General features: G+C 36.1%; 1 protein-coding gene across 2 annotated transcripts in view; it reads right to left on the bottom strand.

Moving 5' to 3' along the window:
- The window catches only part of EPHA6 (EPH receptor A6), an 876,611-nt gene that overhangs the window by 310,305 nt on the left and 542,470 nt on the right, over positions 1-23,836 (bottom strand). For both annotated transcript variants that reach the window (XM_053918286.1, XM_053918285.1), the window contains exon 7: positions 12,861-13,023. In XM_053918286.1, the coding sequence (XP_053774261.1) occupies positions 12,861-13,023 (163 nt within the window). The remainder of the gene's footprint in view (positions 1-12,860; positions 13,024-23,836) is intronic.

Here is a 23,836-nt window from a genome sequence, read left to right as displayed (position 1 = left end):
GTGTGACATTGAAAAAGATATTTGCAAGATTTTATTTTTAGTGTGAATAAAATGAAGGTGAGGAAATAATTAGATGTGTTAGCAATGGTTCCAGCACAGTCAGTTATGGGAAACTCACTGTGACTGCTTGCCTGCCACCAAAACTACAGATAACTGGAAGAAGGAAAAAAAAAACCTTATAAAAATCCACAATAAGACAAGGAATGGCATTGCACGGCCCCTGCCTATGACTCAGCTCGTTGTCTTGTATTTGATGAACCCAGATCATCACCCCCATCGCTCCGTACCCCTACTGACCTTTGTCCTCTCTGATGAAGCTGCTGGCTCTCTAACTACAGGGTGCAGCAGATCATTTGGAGGGCTTGTTAAAACAGAATGCCGGGTCCCCCTCAATTTGGTAGGTCTGGGGTGGGGTCTGCTAAAATTTTGCATTACTAATGGTTGCTGATAGTTCTGGTTTGGGGCCCACATTTAGAGAACCAAGGATCTAGCAATATTGAAATTCCTTCAGTTACCAGAAAGTTCCATATTCTCTTTCACCGCTGCACCTGCACACATGCACACATGAGAGAACAAAAGCTCTCCAATACTCTTACCCACTCCTCACCTCATCCTGCATCTCCATCATTTTCATGGCCAACTTTTATTTAACTTTAAAGTCTCTTTTAACATACTACTACTTCTTTTTGGAAGCTTTCCTCAATGCTAGTTTGTTTGGGTTTTTCTCCTTGTGTTCCCTGAAACATCGCACATAACCCTTTATTGTAATCTTGTTTAATTTTCTGAGCCTCTCTCTCACTAGCTTTTGTGAAAGCAGAGAATAACTTTTTCCTTTCCATTTTTGAATCCACAGTGCCTATCTCTATATCTGACCCATCCATTAATATTTTTTGATTGAGTTAAGGATTAAATAAACCCTTGAAAATTCTTCTGCTTGCTTTCACTTTTCCTGCTTCCTTTCAAGTGTCCTTCACTTTCTCATTATGTCAAATTTCATAACATACTTTATATTAAATTTAGAAATCAACTCTGTTCATATCCAAGGATAACAACTTATGCAAAAGTACAGAAAACATTGCCAATTTCATTTCTTCATCTGAGAATGAGAACAGGAAGTGTGTATGAATCCAGAATACAGGTATTATGTATATGTGTGCATATATATACATATATGTATGCTAAATTCACTAAGTAATATTTCATGTTTATTGTTTACAGAAATGCTAAAATTAATGTTGAAAAAAACATTTAGCCTGCTCTGGGTTTGTATGCAGCAAATATAACTTAAATTTAAAAATAACTGTAGTACAAGAGCATTTTTTGAAGGATGCTCAGTTTTTCAAAAGCATAAGAGAATATAAAATTGAGTTTGTTGTGAATCAGCTGTTTTATATCTGGGGGTAAGGCTGCCATGCCTGTCTTTGCCTATCTTCACAGCACAGTAACGGGCCCACGCATGTCATGCTCTGGTTTGTGCACACACAGCTAAATCTTTGAAAGGGCTCCTGCTATTTGTGCCAAGAATCCTTGTTACTCAATTTAAATTCACTGAACTATTATTCCCCTGAAAAAGAAAAGTGTAACACAGCTTAATTCTTCTGCTTCTTAATTCATCACACAGGTCTTGGTAGAGTTGGCTGGATTTATTTTATAAAGATCTGTCCATTCAGCATTGTGACTTCACAATGAGATACGGCATTGGGTTAATGCAAATTTTAAACATGGTGTATTAGATAATATAAACGTAATTTATCTCATACTGGTATGGTGCAAATAAAAAATTCAAACTATGTCTATGGCTTTTATATAGGCAGACGATATTTAGCATTTATATGTATTATATAAAATACTTTTCACCTGACTTGGGCATTTTGACAACACTTTCATTGAATTCTCAAATTTTTAAGCTCTGAAAAAGGATGGATTCCCATGTGGATAGAATTCAATTGGGAAACATGATATAAAGCTATAAAAGGAACCAGGGCTCTGTGCTCTGTCATCCTGGCAGTCTGTAACTTTACAAAGGAACAGTTTTGTCAGGCGTCATTGTTTCTAACCTTTTTTCCAAGAATCTATGTATCTCCAATAACTTGTATTACTCTATAGCTAGCTGGAACTCCCCTTGTACTTTAAGACATTCTTTCAGAAGTAACTACAGACCAACACAATACTCCTAACCTTGTCTTGAGTTTAGTACACGATCATGGAACAGATGAAATGGAGAGGTTACCTGCAATTAAGAATCATACCGGTAGTTACAGAGAGACTCCATATGAACATATATGTGATTATATATTAGATTAGGTTTTCTTCACTTTGGCCTTGATGCATCTCGAACAACTAAATATGATATTAAAAAAGCCACTTTAGGGATCCAAGATGGTGGAGGAGTGAGTGGAAGTTACACTGACCTCCTCACAGCACCAATCTGGAATTGCAACTAAACTGTGGAGAAATCATTCGGAGTAAACAACTAAACGATAGCGGAAGAGAAGCCTTGTAACCATGGACAGACAGAAGAAACAGAATCAGCACAACGTGACTGATAGGGAGTTGGAAGAGATGCAAGAAGGCTGGCTGGGCACCCACAGGCAGCAGCACTGGAGGGATATTTAAGTGGCTTGTTGGATCTCCCTGAGAAGTGTGGGGTCTAAACCTCAAGCTTGGCTCCCCAGCCTACAGCACCAGAGCCTGAAAAGTAGACAGATACCATCCACCTGAGAAAAGTAGCAAGGTCTCTGTCTGCCAGAGACAGATAGCTGGAGATGCAAAGAGCCCTACAAAAGGCCAACACCTAAATTTTAATATGCAGCCACTTATCCTGGGCTCTGGCTAAGGGTGGACTAGAGACAACTCCTGAGGAGAGACTGGGGACAGTGGCTTTGGGGAGAAAACTGAGAGAGCAGCTGCCAGGGTCCCCGTCCTGAGGCATCCCCCATTGCAGGAGCCATCTTGCTCAGGCAGACCACTACTCCTCTATGCGTCAGCCTGAGGGGAAGCAATAGCCCCACCCGTGGGAGGGACTCGGACTTGCTATGTGGTGATTAAACCAGACTGCTGAGTGCAGAGTGACAATTAAAGGAGTCAGCCCTGGGTGGTAGATGTCTGGAAGTCTCCAACAGCCTGCCTAAGGCCAGACTAGGACACCATCTGACATCACCAGAGGCAGATTCAGAAAGAAAAAACAGTGGTAAATACCAGATGCTAATGAGAAGAAATCCATCATGGTCTTGTCCTTGATTTGCAATATTTTCTTTCCTGCATAGCTTGCTTTTATGTATGTATGTTTGTATGCATGTATGTACATATGTATTTCTATTGTTGTTCAAATACAGTTGTCTCCAGTTTCACCCCATCATGCTCCTCTGCCACACCCATCCCTGCCTCCCACCTTCAAACCTACCCCCTTTGGCTTTGTGCATATGTCCTTCATACATGTTCCTTCATGGCCCTTCCCCTATTATCCCCTCTGATCCCTCTCCCCCCTTCTCTCTGGTTACTGTTAGATTATTCTTAATTTCAATGTCTCTGGTTATATTTTGCTTGCTTGTTTGTATTGTTGATTAAGTTCCAGTTAAAGGTGATATTGTATGGCATTTGTCCCTCACTGCCTGGCTTATTTCACTTAGCATAATGTTCTCTAGTTCCAACCAAGCTGTTGCAAAGGATAGGACCTCTTTCTTTCTTTCTGCTACATAGTATTCTATTGTGTAAATGTATCACAGTTTTTAGATCCACTCATTTACTGATGGACATTTAGACTGTTTCCAGCACTTGGCTATTATAAATAATCCTGCTAAGAACATAAGGATGCTAGCTTTTTTTAAATTGGTGTTTCAGGATTCTTAGGGTATAATCCCAGCAGTGGAATTGCTGAATCAAAAGGCAGTTCCACTTTTAGTTTTCTGAGGAAATTCCATAGTGTTTTCCACAGTGGTTGTACCAGTCTGCAATCTCACCAACAGTGCACTAGGGTTCCCTTTTCTCCACAACCTCTCCAATACTTGTTGTTTGTTGATTTGTTTATGATGGCCATTCTCACTGGTGTGAAGTGGTATCTCACTGTGGCTTTACTTTGCATCTCTCTGATGGCTAGTGATGCTGAGCATCTTTTCATATGTCTCTGGGACCTCAGTATGTCCTCCTTGGGGAAGTGTCTGTTCAGGTCCTTTGCCCATTTTTTAAATTGGGTTGTTTATCTTCCTGGAGTGGAGTCATGAGAGTTATTTACATATTTTGGAGATCAAATCCTTGTCCAAGGTATTATTGGCAAATATGTTTTCCCATATGGTTGGTTCTCTTTTCGTTTTAATGCTGTTTTAAATATCAATGACATATTTCACAGATATTGAACAAACATTTCAAAAATGTATATGGAACCATAAACGACCCCAAATAGCCTCAGCAATTTTGAGAAAGGAGAACAAAATAGGAGGGATCAAAATACCTGATATCAAACTATATTACAAGGCCATTGTAATCAAAACAGCCTGGTACTGGCATGAGAACAGACACATAGATCAGTGGAGCATAACAGACAACCCAGAAATAATCAATATTTCTATGGTCAGTTAATATTTGACAGAGGAGGCAGTAGCATAAAATAAAGTAAAAATAGCCTGTTCAACAAATGGTGTTGGGAGAGCTGGATAGCTACATGCAAAAAAATGAAACCAGACCACCAACTTAAACCATATACAAAAATAAACTCCAGATGGATAAAAGACTTAAATATAAGTCATGACACCAAAAAAGTCCTAGAGGAGAACATAAGCAGGAAAATTTCAGATATTCCACACAGCAATATTTGCACTGATATGTCCCTTAGAGCAAGGGATATAAAGGAAAGAATAAACAAATGGGACTACATCAAATTAAAAAGCTTCTGCACAGCTAAAGAAAACATCAGCCAAATGAAAAGAGAGCTAACTGTATGGGAAAATATATTTGCCAATGATACCTTTGACAAGGGTTTGATCTTTAAACTATATAAAGAACTCACATGACTCCACACCCCAGGAAGACAAACAATCCAATTAAAAAATGGGCAAAGGATCTGAACAGACACTTCTCTAAGCAGGACATACAGAGGGCCCAGAGACATATGAAAGGATGCTCAGCATCACTAGCCATCAGAGAGATGCCAATTAAAATCACAATGAGATACCACTTCGCATAGGTCAGAATGGCCATCATAACCAAATCAACAAACAAAGGCTGGTGAGGTTGTGGAGAAAAGGGAACCTTAGTACACTGTTGGTGGGAATGCAGACTGGTGCAGCCACTGTAGGAAACAGTATGGAATTTCCTCAGAAAACTAAAAGTGGAACTGCCTTTTGATTCAGCAATTCCACTGCTGGGGTTATACCTTAAGAATCCTGAAACACCAATTAAAAAAAAGCTAGCATCCTTATGTTCATAGCGGGATTATTTATAATAGCCAAGTGCTGGAAACAGTCTAAATGTCCATCAGCAAATGAGTGGATCTAAAAACTGTGATACATTTACAGAATGCAATACTATGCAGCAGTAAGAAAGGAGGTACTCCTACCTTTCATGGCAGCATGGGTGGAACTAGACAGCATTATGCTAAGTGAAATAAGCCAGAAGGTAAAAGACAAATACCATATGATCTTACCTATAAGTGGAATCTAATGAAGAAAACAAACAAGTGAGCAAAATAGAACCAGAAATGTGGAAATAAAGAGCACACTGATGGTGACCAGAGGGAAGAGAGGAGGGTGATAACGGAGGAAAGAAGGGGAAGGGTCAAGTCAAGGGACATGTATATGGTCCCATGGACAAGGACAATAGGGGGGAGGATTGAATGTTGGAGATGGGGGTTGGTAGGGCTGGGGAGATCAATGGGAGAGTAATGGGGACAACTGTAGTTGAACAACAATAACAAAATTAAAAAAGAAAAAAGCCTTTTAAAGATATAAGTCAATAAAGTTGATTTGTGCTGTCATAAGAACAGCTCTAAATCTTCAAGTACTATTATAGACAGAGAGAATATAGTTTTCACTAAATTTGGAGCAATTTGAAGTGTCTAAGAAACCTTTCTACTCTCTAAAAGTATTCAAGTTTGTAAAGTCAAAGGGCTTGACAGAAAAATTCAGGCAATTTATATGATGGCTGATAAAAAAAATCCATCTCATCTCAAATCAGGTCAATTTAAAATTAGACTTTGAAAATGATGTAAATAAGGAATTCTTATAAGAGTCCTTAGTGTGGTTTAGTGGTGAGTTTCTTGAGGATGAAGAACTTAATTTATTATCTTTGTTTTTTTTCTCCAGCTTTACTGAGGTATAACAATTGACAAATAATAAATATTTATATTTGTGGTATACAACATCATGTTTTGATATTAATATACATGGTGAAATGATTACCCCACTCAAACTAATTAACATATCTATAACCTCATGTAGTTATTGTGTGTGTATGAGTGTGGTGAAAACATTTGAGATCTACTCATAGAAAATTTCAAGTATACAATACAGTATTAACTGTACTCACCGTAACTGAATCTTTGTACCCTTTGACCAGCGTTCAGCATATTGTAATTAATATGTGCACAAAATAAACAAATAAAAGGAAAGTACTGAAATATGTAGGTAGAATAATAAAATACATGTAATTTGTTTGAAACAACAGGTGTATATTAATTGAATATTTATTGTATAATGCTAACTCATTAATATTCATTGAATGCCTTCCCTTTGTCAGACACATGAGAGCAACATAGGAAGTACAAAAATAAATAAGAAATGGTCTTGATTGCAAAAAAATATTGCCCCCCCAAAACCTCCAATTAAGTGATATTGGCTTATATTCCAAAGAAGTCATATTTTTGTGTATGTTGCTGTATGTAACTGACATCTAGTAAACTTATATTCTGTTTTAAGAAATAGATCTACTGCTATTTGTTAGTTTCTTGTTACATATGAGCCAAATTATAACATTGTACATTGAAATGCACATTTTATAAGTCTAAATACCTGTTAATAGTTAAATGATTTTCTTTCCAGCTCATTTATCAAAGTTTGATCTTTAATATTTTTCATATTAAGGCCTTCAATCTGTCTTACAGTACATAAGCCTGGTTCCCATCATTTAAATCTTTATTTGATACAGGCAAAGCTGCAGCAAAATATCTTTTTCTTGTCAATGCAAAAAAAAGGTAGACTTCCTTTATCTATGCAAATAGTTACTCTTCATCAAGTCCCTGCACATGTAAAGCAATCAGATTAACTGCATTATTTTGCCCCTTTAGAGTTATATTTAGTCCACTGTATGTGCATTAATCCAGAAATCTGCATTAAAACACACATAGCTTCTGAACATGATGTAGGGTGATTTACAAATAATTACAGTCTTCTAAAAATCTGTGTGTATATTTGAACACCCATTGTTTTAAGAAGAAACATAATTTGTTATGGGAGGGTAAAGAATTGGAGGTAAGAATGAAAGTTAATCAGGTGAACAATTAGAAGTAATGACCAAGCTGAATAAGAAAAGTAAAAACAATGAATGGGTAGAAAGGAAACTTGGTCCAGGCTTTGAGCATTAGTATGAAAAGGGCCTAATGCCATAATATTCCATTTTAACACTCCTTAACTGTGGGAAACTGGCAAGTTTCTAAACATCTTTGTGCTTCAGTTTTTGGATCCATAGAACCAGCATGGTAAAAGTATCCACTTCAAATGTAAAGTACCTTATAGCCACAAAGAGCAGAGCTTGAATCATAATTAGAATTCAATAAATATTATCTGTTATTATGAAATTTCGATGTTAGAAATTATATTAAACTTCTATTACAACCTCCTAAACAAAAGTAAGGATTTTTCCTTTCTGACATGTTGAATAAATATCCAACCAACTTAAGTACAAATTCTTATTATAAGTGGCTTTCATTAGCTCATAAAGTAGGCTAATTTGTGTTCAATCTAACTTTTAGAAAATTCTTTCCTACTGGTGTTTGCATTTAGATGGCTCTGGATACCGACATTGAAAGCGTGCTATTGATTGGAGATTATTTCAAATTAAAGTCTTATTTCTGAAATTCATCCTCCTCTAGGTAGACTCATAAATATGAAATCTGTCTCCTGCATGATTAATTAACTTTTTATTACTCTACCAGGGTCAGCTGGACCTCTTTCAGCTTCATGCTTCACCTTTAATAATCATTCCCCAATTTTTGGCTGCTGTTAATAATGATTTAGCTAATTTTATCCTAATTAATTGAAGCAGATTGTGTGCCTTTCAATCAGTAGGCTGGGTCAAACATAATTGATATTTAAAAAAAAAGTTTAAGTAGGAAAATATGTTGACAACAAAAAAGTCATTAAACCTAAAATACCCCCAAATTTTAGAATTAACACTTAATTTGTAATTAAAATTGCATATGTCATTTTTCTATATGCAATTTTAAAAATTGCATATAGAAAACATTTGTCAGAACAAATGTTTGACTTCTTTATTTTTTAATTATTTGTATTACTTTTTTAAAATGTGGGCTATAATTTCAATAAATTATTAAAAATTAAATCAAATATATTTTTAAGCACTTTATAGGGATATGGATGTTATTATTGGTTATGTAGATAAATTTTTAATTTTAATTTTCATCTTTTTCTCCATTGAAAAGAAGTACATTTTCTACAGAAAATAAGAACATAAATAACAAATATGAGGCCATTAAAATTTCTTGTTGTTTCATCCATACAGGCCAAAAAGACCTGCATTTAATATGTATATATATGTATGTGTGTGTTTGATACTTTGTGGCATTTTATTTTAATTCTGAGAAAATCCTTACATTAGAAATCTTCTAACTACCACTTATCTTCCATCTGTCTTTCAAGAAGACCCTCTTAGAATATTTATATATTCTTATTCTCTTACTACTGATTCTGTAGTTTACAGTAATTTTGATAAATTTACTCTAAGAAGGTGAGGGAATCAATTACAATACCTAATAAAAAGGCCAGTACTTAATAAGCACTCAAGGAATGCTGGTAGTGAACATGATAGTTAGCTATACACAAGGGCATTGCCAGCTCAGTGGAAAAATGAAATAGTATTAAAACACAAAAAAAGTCTTTTGTGACTACATATAAGTGAATATCTACTGATTTATCTGTGTATCTGTCTATTATCTGTCAGTCTATCACCTATCATCTATCTCTCATCCCTTTGCATACCTATGCATCTATCTACCTCTACCTATCTCCATATATACTTACAGAATGAGGTTCTTCTGTAGACTTAGGGAGAAAGGAAACCATTAGCTCAAATTAAAGAGGCTCTTTTAATGATGTTAGTTGTCATAATTAGTAACCTTTACATGCGTTAGCCAGTTTCCACCAGCATATTCTGACTCTGGAAACAATTCCAACCACTGATTTGAAAGAGCAGGAGAGGTCACCATGATTGCTCCTTGGATCTCTAGATGTGTAGAGCACAAGTGGTTAAGAACATTATGATTTTGAAAAGAAATTATTCCATATTTTGTATTATTTTCTTACTTGTTATTACCAAATTGAAAGTTGAAACAAGGAGAATAGGTATGGAGAAATTACCTAAGAGATTTAAATTGTAAACTACAATTTAAGAGAATTAAAGAGAATACCTAAGAGAATTAAATTGTAAACTACTTAAGTGGTAAAAGACGAATACTATATGATCTCACCTATAAGTGGAACCTAATCAACAAAACAAACAAGTGAGCAAAACATAACCAGAGACAATGAAATAAAGAACAAACTGACAGTGACCAGAGGGGAGGGGGAGAGAGATAATGGGGAAGCATTGTCAAGAAATATGTATAAAGGACCCATGGACAAAAGCAAAGGAGGGATAGGATTGAGTATGGGAGGTGGGGGTTGGTGGGATGGGGGAGAGTAGTGGGAGGAAAATGGGGACAACTGTAGTTGAACAACAATAAAAAAATAAAATTAAAAAAGGAAAATGAATAAAAATAAATAAATAACAATTTGAAGCAGGCCATTAAATCAGAGAGTACCTAATGTCCTTAACTCACAGCCCATCTCTATGAGTATATGTAAAGTTAGTTAATTAGACAGAATACACATGAGAAAACAAAATAATAAAGTTGACATTATGATAGTTTAGGCACTACTTGAAAAACAAAAGCTACAAAAATTTAAAGATGAGCTAGAGGGTATGGAGAGAAAAAGACTGATGTTGTAGATTGGGATTCATATCATTATATCCCTGAATTTATAGTAAACCTATCCATATCCTACTATGACATTATTCATAGAAATTCTCTTCTGGATATAAACAGCATACTTTGAAAATGCAATTTAAAGCTAACCAGATAAAAAATGATCCTTTAAATGACTTTTCCTTAGGCTATAAATTGACTTGGGAGCCATTCTATACACCCAAACTCCAAGTTTAGACAAACATTTTTCAGATTCTTCTCACTTTGTCTCTTCCAGGGTCTAATAAAAGTCACTTTCATGGCATTTGCTAATCAGTAATTCAGAATGTGGTTTTTACTGCGTGGTTTCTACTGTCCGCTGCTGCCATTATCAGATGGTTATGAGGCTGCAATCCTGCACCTCCACTGATGGGTTATCATATTTTGGTAAAGCTACTTAAGTTTCTAAAAATAGATATAATCTTGTCAGAATTAAAATGGTAATTTGTGTAAATTGCTCGGTCTAGTCTTACACCTGTTATTGGTCACATTACTCCCTATTTAAAATCCTCCTACTGCTCCTCAATGGCTTCGTAACCCCATTTTCCCTAATATGGCCGTTAGAGCACGCTGATTTATAACGCTCTCCCTTATAACTCTCTCGCTTTAGCTCCCACCATTTTACCTTCCATGTCTCCTCCCTGCAACCACACCAAATTATTTGTTGTTCTTTAGTTTTTCATGCTGTCTCAGGCCTGAGTGCTTTTGGTATTCCTTTACTACTCCCCTTTCAAGAACGAGCCCTGATTGCTCATCTTCCAGAAACCGTTTGTGCTGACCCAGGGCCTCTTCTCTACGCTCTCACAGCTCCTTTTACATATCTTTATGGTAGTACATGTCATTCAATATTGCATTTTTAACTCAAATTTTCGTTTTCCTCCCACAAATCTGGACTATAAATCATGTGAAGGGAATAGCTCTTATTATTATTGTTAACCCCAGAACTTCAGTCAAGTATGGCATGTGTTAAGAGTCCTCTACATTTTCTGCCAAATGAATAAATATTGCACTGGGTCATTGGTGAATATGGGATTTTTCTGTTAAGGAATTTCAACACATCTTTCTTTTATGTAACATCTGAGCATAGTTGAAATTTAGAGTTAAAACCAAATCAAATTTTTCATATTCAGATCAGAACTTATTATTTTCTTATTAGACTAGATTGCCTTGTCCAGAAATCTCAGATGAACACAAATGACTCACCTAGATTTAGCCCTACGAGTTTGCCTGAGACTGCATTTCTAAAATGAAATAATACTCAAAACGTCATACTTTTAAGAAGGTAGGTGAATTTCTTCACATGTGAAATAAAGCAAGAAAACTGAGGCACAGGGATGCAACGAGTAAACAGAGCCTTGACAGGACAATGGTGTGACTTCTCCCTGGAGCTGCTTCCTTGCCTCGGTACCTGGCCCAAGTCTTGACAAAGTATTTCCTATGGATCAATATTGTTCACCAGCATAAAAATAACAAAACATCTGTTCCATCCCTTTGAGGGAGTGACAAACTAGACAAAAACTGTGGCCTACTTAGTTGTTTTATCATTAGCCTTATTAATAATTCAAATGAAAAGACTTGGCAAGATAACAGAGTAGCTCAGAGTACAGAAAACAGCCCTCAAATTTTAGCTTAGCTTCTCACCAGCTGCATGAATCTACACAAATGGCCCAACTTCTCTAGGCTTTTGTTTCCACAAGTAAAATTAGGAAAATAATACTTGTCTCATTGAATCATGAAAGGCTTAAATGAGATAATACATGTAAATACTTCACATCACTTCTGGTATTTATTAGAAGCTCAATAAATGGTAGCTATTATTGCCATTATTCATAAAGAGTTTTATAATACACTTTCTATTCTTGAATCCTTATAGGATTACAAGTATTTTATCAATGATAGAAATATGATTTTATTATGATTAGATATTTAGACATTTCCTAATCAGGAACATTGCAAGAGCCACCCATATTATCCTTACAAAAAGAGCAGTAAGATGAACCAGAAAGCTAAAAAAAATTCAATGGTAGAGCTGGGTTTAGAATGAATAAGACATTTCAAGGCTTCAATTATGTGATGTTGAAATACCTCACTCCCTTCATCTCCCATTTTGGTTTTCAATGTGTTGAGCCTATGAAATTAATTTCAGTTACTAATTAATTTGAATTTCTAATAAATTTGAGTAAGCTTACGCACCAATATTTAAACTTACAATGTGCATTTCAGTGGAATCTGTCTCTTGACCACTGTTTTTATTGATGTAACAGATAATAAGCCAAAGCTGCATAATTTTGAACATTTGCTCATGGCTTTATTCTCTTCCCGTTTTCATTAGTATCATATTTGATGCCAACACTGATGAACACTTAGGCTAGCACCACCCACTGAAACTCTATGTTATAGTGTAAATGATGAATTCTGCATAAAGAGACATATTTGGGCCACATTACAATTATGGTAATGCAAGGCATTTCATGGAAATATTTAGTGATAACACTAAATCATTAACTAATATGACTGTATGAACAGAATCCTGTTTGATAAGACTACTAAAAATTTGGGACATTAGATTTGTAACTACTGGAATGTACTAAATTAACACCTTGCTTTATGTCCTTGTGTGAAAACTTACTTTCATCTCCTGTTTCAAATTCAAACTTCTGACTGTAGCCACTGTATCCTGTTGTAGTCCTCACTCGGATATGAAATATGTACTTGGTGGCTGGCTTGAGACCTGTGATGATGACACTGGGGGCCTTGGACCTCGTGGAGGAATAGGTGAGCTGCTCATGCTCCTGGGGACAGAAAAGAAGAAAATGGAAATGAAGCAGAGATATTCTACTTTTTCCTAGAGGCTTTCCAAAGTTAAACTGAGAAATTATGCCCAGAACATCAAAAGTATAGATTAAAAGGAGGTGTAAGCATAGTTTTCCATATTTTAGCAATTAGTTATTTATCATTAGGATGTATATGATAATGGTCTTGATTTGGAAATTGAAGATGGTTAATCTTATGTGAACTGCACTGTATTTTTAGTGATTTGGATTTCTGATCCCACTCTGAGGAATGGTGGTGGTGGAAGAGCATGTTTGCACAGAATGGCGGCTGCACCTTGAGCAAAATGCACACGTCGGATCAGACCACACCAGCAGGGAGCAAGGAGCAAAGGTGGGAAAGTTGAAGTACCCGCTACTCACTTCTACCCGCAGGTAGTGCCAAAATGCCGGCGCTATCCGTGGGTAGACCTGTGGGTGAAAGGAAGAATAAATTAATTGGCTTTTAAAGTTTGAAATCTTTTATCCTGGATTAATTGCTTGGTTCAGAAACTCAGTGGTTCTCTAGTAGTAACAACTTAAGTTTAGTCAAGTGAAAACATATAATGATAAAAATTTGAGAGAGAATTGATCCTGTTCTAGATAACACAGTTTATTCTTAAAGATGTACAAGTTACATGGTGATTGTGAGGTAGATTTAAAAACAGCGTGCTCATGAAGGAGCGTCAAAGAGTTACCATACCTTCGGAATCAGACGAAGAACTGGGGCTTGGCTCCCAGTCACCTGCAGTTAACTGCCAGAGGATGTCTCCCAACAGGGGGCGGATTTGCAGCAGCTAAACTGAATGACTTAGTCTGTCAAGGTTTTTTAAGTGGCTACCGCCTCAGAACAGGATTTTGCAGTTTACCTGTGCATATGAGTGACTGTAAACATGCCGGTGGTGGGACAAACTAAACTTAATATTTTTGGGGGTAAACTCTTATTGTTCAATAACTTTATAATGATATTTTAATAAGGTCTCTGAAAAAAATTGTATTTGTATGAAGAACTTTTCTAAATTCATAGGTCAATTTAGGCCATACGGTCCTTAAGTTAATTATCCACTATTTTTTAATGATAAATCTAAAGGTAGAGACTCAGGGATGGAAGTGACTTGCAAGGTCATTAAATGAATCACTCATTTAATGCTTAAATTCTACCTATAATATTCCCATCAAGATTTAGCCTTTGCCTAAAAATTTCTCGTTCAGGAGATCTTCCAAACTAACAAATGAAATTATAAAAACCTACACATGTGTAGAATGTATCAGACTGAATTTATTACCTTATGATGCTTTAAGATTTAGAACTATGAACGTTATTTCCCTTAAGCTATTTTTGAGAAAAGAATCCTTATCTTAAAGATCATTTTAAAACTTTATGGCATTATTTGTCAGAATTTTATATGCTACATGGTTATTGTGTTTCTAGCTGAGGAGTTGAATTTGCATCTATAAACCCAATAATAGAATTGTTTATTAAACAGGAAGCACAAAGAAAATATGAGTTAATGACAGCGAATGTTTTTTTTATTATTTTTTAATGCTAAACCTATTTTTCTTATTTACTTAAACAATTTTGTTTATTTGTATTTATGTTGTTGCAGTTGTTCCTACTTTCTCTCCCTTTCCCCACCTCCAGCCAGCCCCACTGTCTCCCCTCCCAACATCGATCTCCCCTCCCAACACTGGCCCAACATTGTGTCCATGAGTTGTGTATAAATTTTCTTTGGTTAATACTTTCACCATCTTTTATCCAGTTTTGTGCATCCACCCCCTCCACCCCCTGCCCCGTTCCACACTGGCTACTGTCAGTTTGTTTCATGGATCTAAGCTTCAGTTTCTATTTTGAATAACAGCAAATTTTAAATAAAGAAGATAAAACAGACAAATTCCAACTTATATTTATCTCTAGGTAGTTTTGAGATTAGAAAGTAAATAAATATCCACCTAGCACAAAATCCAAGGAAATGAAATCTATAAAAATGCGATGGCAGGAATCATCAGCTAAGGGCTAACAGAAGTGGCTCTCTAACATCCAGGCCTTTATAATTAGGGGTTAACACCCATATTGTGAGGAAAAATGTCTACTAGTTGAAGAGATGATATTGTTTCTGGTAGAAATTTATAAAACCTTTTGGATTCTTCAGTCTCACATACAAGAGAAAATTCCACCTTTCACAGAATTTTCTGCAACATCAGAGTTTGGTGTATTCTGAGTGCTATTTCACAATATAGTGATTGAGAGAAGAATTTCAGAGCCTTGCAAAAACAATTTAGTTTTATTCTCAAAGAGAGGAGACACAGATTCAAAAATTTACTCTTAGAATGGTCCCATATAATGATCTATTGTGCCCTTTTGCTTCACCAAAACATAGCTGAATAGTAATTTCTTACTCAGTAAAGTTATAGGGAGTAAAGGACAACTTTTGCAAACAGGCTTCTGCATTTCTGCTGTTAGGTGCAAAAGTGGATCCATAGCTACATCCCTGGAATGAGAATCCTCAAGTAGAAGTGTGCCTACCTGGTGCTCAGCCTAAATCACAGTAGTGTGGTGGCTGCTGTCTTGTCTTACCTTGCCACCTCTGAGCATGCTGCAGACAGCAGCTGTCATGAAAGTTCCTCCTCCCAGTGTGTAGCAGCCCTCTCTCTCCTCCTGGTGTGTCCAAGTTCTTGGAAAACCAAATTAACACTGATTGATGATAAGCATAGGCACTATTGTCCCAGAATTTTGGCTAATTGCTTTGCTGCTGACACATCAACTCTAGTTCAATGTAGCTTCACCAGACAGAGAACGTGCTTTGCCGCAGAGCCACCTAGATCTCTTTTTTCCTTCTGGCGGGCTGAATTCTGAACATGGATGAATAGGATGTGCGAGTCTTTCTGGAGCTTGTGCTATGATTGAATTGCTAGTTGTATGGTACTTACATCTTCAACTTTGCTGGGTAATACATTCTACTGTTTATGAAACTATCTTATATGTTTTTCATTTCTGCTGAATCCATAGTAAAATTCTCTTCTCATTCTTAATATTATTTCTTTTATATTTTTCTTTATGAAGATTTTCATAAATTTGGATCAATTTTTGGCTTTGTTTATCTCTCTAATTTTTTCTTTGTTTTATACTACTTTTAATATCCGCTTACTATAAATTATTTTATTTCTTCTTTTTACTCTGTTTTTGTTAATTGTGTTGTTTTCTAACTTCTTGCATTTCATGCCTACCTCATACATTTTTAGTACAGTGGACTCTTGAACAACATGAGTTTGAATTGCGCAGGTCCATTTATACTCACTTTTTTTTCCATGAATATACAGGTGGATCTCACATCCTGGTTTTTGCATGCATGGATTCGACCAACTGTGGATTGAACACAGTATTTTCCATCTGTAGTTGGGAATCCTTGGAGTCAGAGGGCCTACACAATGTATTGTTTTATAGCATTATGTATAAGTGACTTGAGCAACGGTGAGTTTTCATATTCATGGGGTCCTGGAACCAATCCCCAGTGGATACCAAGGAACAGCTATAGCTAAGTTTTGGGAGAGTCAAAATATACACACAAAATATACACATGAATGTTCGACTGCCCAAGGGTCAGCACCTCAAACCCCATATTATTCAAGGGTTGACTGTATATTTTTTCAAATATCTAAATTAAGTCTACAAATTTTGAAGTACGGTACTATTTATTAGTCTGTAAGTTCTTATATTATCAATCATTTCTGAGAATTTATTAATTTATAAAAATCTATGGTTTTTAAATATTTTATGGCAAATCTGGGATTATTATTTGTACAGGTTTATAGGTTAAGACAGGTTGTCAGGCAGCAAATAAATGGCATGCAGTGAAGCTCCAAAGGCTGTTTTGCAACCCATCTAACCCATACAACCCTATGGGTTGCAAAACACACTAGACTGGGAAGAACAGTGAGTGCTCATTGCTGAGAGCACTGATGATCTTCTGCATTAATGCATGTTGGCTGAAAGTGAAACAGCTTATATTATCTCTCCTTAGATAAATGCCGATAATAGTACTGATTGTGGGAGAAACATTTAGTAACAATACACTTTATTGTTATGTAGATTATTTTCTAAAATAAATATATATACAATTCCTATTTTATATATTTGTATCCACATATATTAAAAAATAGTTCACAACCAAACAGCCTGAACATAGGGCATTGTCAAACAGAGACACATATATCGTTGCCTAGAGGTGTTCACCTTTTCTTTTGGTTCTTTTCCTGTGGGCAGATCCTTCAGCTTAATTTCATTGCTTCTTTCCAGTGACAGAAATCAAGGCTTTTCTGGGAGTCTAATCTTGCTGTCATGTTGAACCTTTCGTTTACCTAAAATTCTGAATCTAGCTTTATCTCTATAAGTGTCAACTCATCATAGTGACTAAAAGAGATACTACAATTTGAAACCCTAACTTAATGAAAGGAAAGGCTCTGGTGCCCAGTTGTTACAGCTGTTTATTTCCCCAATGAGAGGTGACGTGGCACATATAAAAAGAGAGCAGCGTGGAGAGAATTCTGGTTTCGAATTCTCCTGTCTTGGTCTTCGTCTTGGTTCTAGTTCTATCACGTACCTTTCTAAGTCACCTTGAAGATTTGATTTACTCATATATAAAATTCATTTATTCCACCCAAATTTATTGAGTGTTTACTATGTGTAAGATTCTAGGGCACTCTCGTACATTTAGCTCACATAACCACCAAAATTCTACCTAAGCAATTAAATTCTACATTTTTTTTTATGTGAGGAATACAAGTCCCCTCTCCTTTGCTGTGACTCCTCATCATTCCTCATCTTGCTCTCTTGAGCTTACCACTCCCAGTTGTGCAAGTACATTCAGTAGGTCCAGAGGAATTTCTATAAGGTGTTAACTTGTTTTATATTTTTAATTTTAAATTATTGGATTACATATGCAATTAAAATTATGTTGTAAGCTTTTCTCTACAGCATATATACTTAAAGACACCAGCAATCATAAGGTAACAACCCTAATTTATGTGATGCTTTACAATATATGAGGTACTTACACACACATTACTTAGTAATAGTCATAATCTTGTGAAGCAAAAAGAAAATGTAATATTTTTATTCTTACTTAGCATATGTTGAAACTGGTCCAGGAAGAATAAGTTATTTACCAGAGCAGGTCACATAACTAATCAGTGGCTTCCATTCAAATTGTGCTTTTTCACTCTACCTAATTTAGGAGGGTTTGTCCAGGGTAGATATGCATATATGTTTGACCTGAGTCAAGGCCATTTATTTCATATTTTGTGTTCTTGGCCATCTAATTGCTAGAAAGAACTTTAAATTTAAGATAGCTTGTGAACCAGATAGTAATGATTTGATAGTATTAAAATACTTTTATGTTAATAGTTCCTCAATGGCAGAAATAATTTTCTTTTTTTTTTACTTAAAAATTTTTAAGTATATTTTATTGATTATGCTATTATAGTTGTCCCATTTTTTTTCTTGCTTTATCCATCCTTTGCCATGCACCCCCTTACCCTTTAGCATTCTGACCCCCCCCCCCTTAGTTCATGTCCACAGGTTGTACATATAAGTTCTTTGGCTTCTCTATATTATTCTTAACCTTCCCCTGTTTACTTTCTACCTACTATTTATGCTTCTTCTTCCCTGTACCCTTTACCCTCTATTCCCCCCTCCCCTTCCCCACTGATAACACTCCATGAGATCTCTATTTCTGTGAATCTGTTCCTGTTCTAGTTGTTTGATTAGTTTTTGTTTTTTAGGTTCAGTTGTTGATAGTTGTGAGTTTGTTGTCATTTTACTGTTCATAGTTTTGATCATCTTCTTTTTCTTTGATAAGTCCCTTTAACATTTGATATAATAAGTGTTTGGTGGTGATGAACTTCTTTAACTTGACCTTATCTGGGAAGCACTTTATCTGCCCTTCTATTATAAATGATAGCTTTGCTGGATAAAGTCTTCTTGGATGGAGGTCCTTGCCTTTCATGACTTCAAATACTTCTTTCCAGTACCTTCTTGCCTGTAAGGTTTCTTTTGAGAAATCAGCTGATAGTCTCCTGGGAACTCCTTTGTAGGTAACTCTCTCCTTTCCTCTTGCTGCTTTTAAGATTCTTTCCTTATCTTTAATCTTGGGTAGCTTGATTATGATGTACCTTGGTGTGTTCCTCCTTGGGTCCAGTTTCTTTGGGGTTCCCTGAGCTTTCTGGACTTCCTAGAAGTCTATTTCCTTTGCCAGATCAGGGTATTTCTCCTTCATTATTTGTTCAAATAAGTTTTCAATTTGTTGCTCTTCCTCTTCTCCTTCTGGCACCCCTATGATTTGGATGTTGGAACACTTAAAGTTATTCCGGAGGTTCCTAAGGCTCTCCTCATTTTTTGGAATTCTTTTGTCTTCATTCTGTTCTGGTTGGATATTTATCTCTTCCTTCTGCTCCAAATCATTGGTTTGAGTCCTGGTTTCCTTCCCTTTACTGTTGGTTCCCTGTATATTTTGCTTTATTTCACTTTGTATAGCCTTCATTTCTTCCTTCATTTTGTGACTGAACTCAATCATTTCTGCAAGCATCCTGATTACGAATGTTTTGAACTCTGCATCTGATAGGTTGCCTATCTCCTCATTGCCTAGCTCTTTTTTCTGGAGTTTTGATGTGTTCTTTCATTTGGGCCATATTTCTTTGTTTTAGCACACCTGTTATGTTGTAAGGGGTGGAGCCTTAGGTATTCGCCAGTGTGGGGCAACCCAAGTTGTTGCATTGTGATGCTGTCTGTGGGGGAGGTATCCAAGAGGGAACAATGCCGTTTGCTTGCTCCACTCTAGCCCCACTTTCTTTCACTTCCCTCACTTCCCACAAGTGGATATTGCCCTTTCAGGTGCTGATTCCCAGGTAGGTGGGCTGTGTACATTATAGGATCCCATGGGCCTCTCCAACAAACTTTCCTGTGAGACTGGGAATTTCTCCTACCTTTGCAACGCCCCCCCCCCCAAGGATTTCACAGCTAGAGGTTTTAAGTCTTTAGTTTCCCCATCAGCCAGCCCCCACCTTGCTCATGCGGTCTGCCTCCTTGCTGCTTGTCCTCTCTGCTGGCTACCCTTCTCTGCCCCTCCTACCGGTATGGATGAATATTTCTTTAACTCCTTGGTTGTTGGAGTTCCATGCAGTTTGATTTTCTGGCAGTTCTGGTTGTTTATTGTTTTTAAATTGGTTGTTATTGTTTTGGTTGTACAAAGAAATGAAGTGTTTCTACTTATACCTCCATCTAGGCCAGAACTCCCAGAAACAATTTTCAACACCAAAGATTTTAACTAGCTATTTCAAAGATAAAGTTATTTTGTCCTAAGATTAACACATCCAATCATTTTGCTTTCATTTTTGTTCTCTTTTGATACTATGTCATATAGACAGATTCTGGGGAATACAGTGGGCTTATAATTCATCCAATCTTGCATTAAACATAAAATATTCTTGTTCAGGGCTGGAAATGGAATTAGTTTGATGAGGTCCAGGAGTTTCTTCTAAAATTTATGGTTGCCTTCAAGGGACTGAATGTAATTTCAACTCCTTAACAGTTAAGGAGTAGTTAGATTTAAACAGTCCTAAAATTATTTCAGCCCTTTTAAGGTAACCGAGGCTTATGTGGCCCCTGGTGAAAATGAGTTCGACACCCCTGTGTTAAGTCCTTTGACCCATTTTTTAATTAAGTTGTTTTGTTTTCTTGAATTTCTGTATATATTTTGTTTAACGGTCTTTATCAGATGCATCTTTTAAGAATGCTTCCTCCTAGTCTGTGGCTTGTCTTTTTATTCTCTTGACATTGTCATTTTTCAGAGCAGAAGGTTTTCATTTTAATGAAGTCTAATTTATCATTTTTTCTTTCATATATCACATTTTTGGTGTTGTATATAAAATGTTGCATCTAAACATGTGTGAATTTATCATCACCAGAGCCAAAGTCATCTAGATATTTTCCTAAGTTATCTTCTCAGAGGTTTATAGTCTTGGATTTTACACTTAGGTCTATGATCCATGTATTCATTTTATGAAAGGTATAAGGTTTGTGTTTAGATTCTTTACTTTTTGCATGTGGATGTACAGCTTTCCTGCACAATTTGTTGAAAAAAAAAAACCCCTTATCCTTTAAATTTAATCTTAACTAAATTGCCTTTGCCTCTTTTTAAAAAACAAAAAAAAACCCCAACAAAACCAACTTGCTGCTCCAAGTAGGAGCACAAACTGGGATGGATTCCAGCTCACACTGACTCTCCTGTGTCCAGATCTAAGTAACAGCACCATCGGGGGAGATGGGGTTGTTCCCAATAAAGCTGATTGCTCAGAGATAGAAGCAAGCAAGAATGATTATAAATTTCTTCTGCAATGAGACTGCATCCACACTGAAGAGATACAGAAAGAGAAACTGCATTGAGGTTGAATAAGCTCATCTTTTCTAGTTGTTGTTTTCTGAATCTGGGATCTTCTGCTTTGCCGTGGATTCTATGTTTTGATATCCTTAAATAACATCAGAGTTGGATTCTGTGGCTACTAACCAAGAGAATTGCCTTCTTTTCTCACATTCACTTAAGTATGCAGATGAAGTTTCTAATTTGGGCAGGGGTTAATAAGCTAGTTTGTGGATTGTTGTAAGCTATTGGGTGAGGTGTTCTGTAATATTTTTCTTAGGTAAAAAGTAGCTGCCCATATGACAAAATGACAAATTACGCATACACAAGAAAATGTGGAAGTAGACACTCTAAGCACATGACTGCTTTCTGACTACACTTTTGGAGAAGTGTCATTTAGAACACTGTGGCTATAATTTACTACAATCAACTCTTGATTATCCCCAATAATCCAAAATAGGAGATAACCCTAAATCACTTTGAAATGAATTCATGACTTTTTTTTTACATTCCTTCTGATGTGTATTTTGTTTCACTTAAAATGAAAATTAAATGCACTCCTCCAATATTAAATGTTGAGCAACAGTAAGGAGATAGCACGAAAGTACCCCTGATGGAAGAGGGTTATTGATACGGAATTAACAGTCATAACTGATTGTTAGGAAACAGACAACATATATGTAGATAATCAACGGCTTGAAATAGTGGGAAAGTGGCTAAATTATTAGTGTGAGCTCTGGAAAATACTGATGCTAGGATAACATCAACGGAATCCTAATTTTCACCTATGAAAACTGAGAAAGTTACACCATCTCGAAGGGGCAGGTTTATTGTAAGAAAATAGGAAGATAACGTGTAAAATGTTTATAGGTTCCAGCATGTGTGTAAGAGAATATTTCTTTCTTTTAGGAGACTTTTTCAGTAGGTGGTACATTTAATCCAGGGCAATGATAGGCTTGTGCCTTAAAGTAATTCTGCAGATGCTGTGAGATGTCTTTTAAAAAAATGTTGTATGTCTTTGTTTTCCTGTTAACTTCTATATTCCCAGCGTTTAATGTAGTGTGGCTAGCCTATTGCAGGCTCTCATAATATATTAGACAAATGACTGAATAAAGATATTAATAAATTAATTGCTCTTTAAGTTTTGTTTAAGCAATTTAAATTAGTTTGCACTATTAATGACAGTTCAAATGAGAGATGAGAAAACTGTTTTGTTGGCTTTTAGTACTTTTGGAATCAAAATGCAATAATATTTTGTCAGTGTAGCTGGCTTGTTTTCTTAGCAACACTGTGGAGAAAAGCCAAGATTTTACTTGCCAAAAAATACTTTACAACACAATATACTTAAAAAAAAACCCCCACATTTGTGCTGAAATATCTTTTAATGCATATACCTTAATATTTATTCAGTTTTTACTTTTTCATCTATCTTTGTATAACCTACCTTGGTATATAAATTTTTCTTCTGGGCTTTTTTCTAAAAGATTTTATTTATTTATTTTTAGAGAGGGGGAGGGGAGGGAGAAGGAGAGGGAGAGAAAACCATGTGCAAGAGATACTTTGATTGGTGGCCTCCAGCATGCCTCCAGCTGGGGACCTGGCCTGCAACCTGGGCGTGTGCCCTGACTGGGAATCGAACCAGCAACCTCTCAGTTTGCAGGACAGTGCTCAATCCACTGAGCCACACCAGCCAGGGCTCTTCTTGGCCTTATTGCTCTATATTTTTAATGGCATTCAAGCAACAATTAAATGTTTAAAGTTTGATACTGGTCAATGAATAAAGTTCCTCCATCTCAAAATTCCTTAATGCTTTTCTTAAAAGTGTATCATAAGAATTATAAATTTGGTGACAATAGTAACACACAGACAGAAAAGGAGAAAATGTACATAAGGCAGTAAAACATTTAAGGAATTTCTATTTATTGGAATATTGAGGATGAGTAAATTATCTAAAAAAAGGGAATTTTTTACATCAGTTGAATTTTTATACATCAAAAATGAAGTATCCAAAAGAGAAATAAAGAAAACACACAATGAGATACCACCTCACATGGTCACAATGGCCATGATTAACAAATCAACAAACAATTACTGTCAAGGATGCGGAGAAAAGGGAATGCTAGTACACTGTTGGTGGGACTGTAGACTGGTGCAGCCACTGTGGTAAACAGTATGGAATTTCCTCAGAAAACTAAAAATGGAACTGGTTTTTGACCCCATGATTCCATATACTCTAAGAATTCTGAAACACCAGTTCAAAAGAACCTATGTACCCCCATGTTCATAGCAGGATTATTTATAATAGTCAAGGGCTGGAAACAGCCCAAGTGCCATCAGTAAATGAGTGGTTCAAAAAACTGTGGTACATTTACACAATAGATTAC

The sequence above is a fragment of the Desmodus rotundus genome, chromosome 2 (assembly GCF_022682495.2).
Source record: "Desmodus rotundus isolate HL8 chromosome 2, HLdesRot8A.1, whole genome shotgun sequence".
In the NCBI taxonomy this organism is placed as follows: Eukaryota; Metazoa; Chordata; class Mammalia; order Chiroptera; family Phyllostomidae; genus Desmodus; species Desmodus rotundus.
The sequence above is the reverse complement of the archived record's forward strand: the minus strand, read 5'-3'. Positions and strand labels throughout refer to the sequence as shown.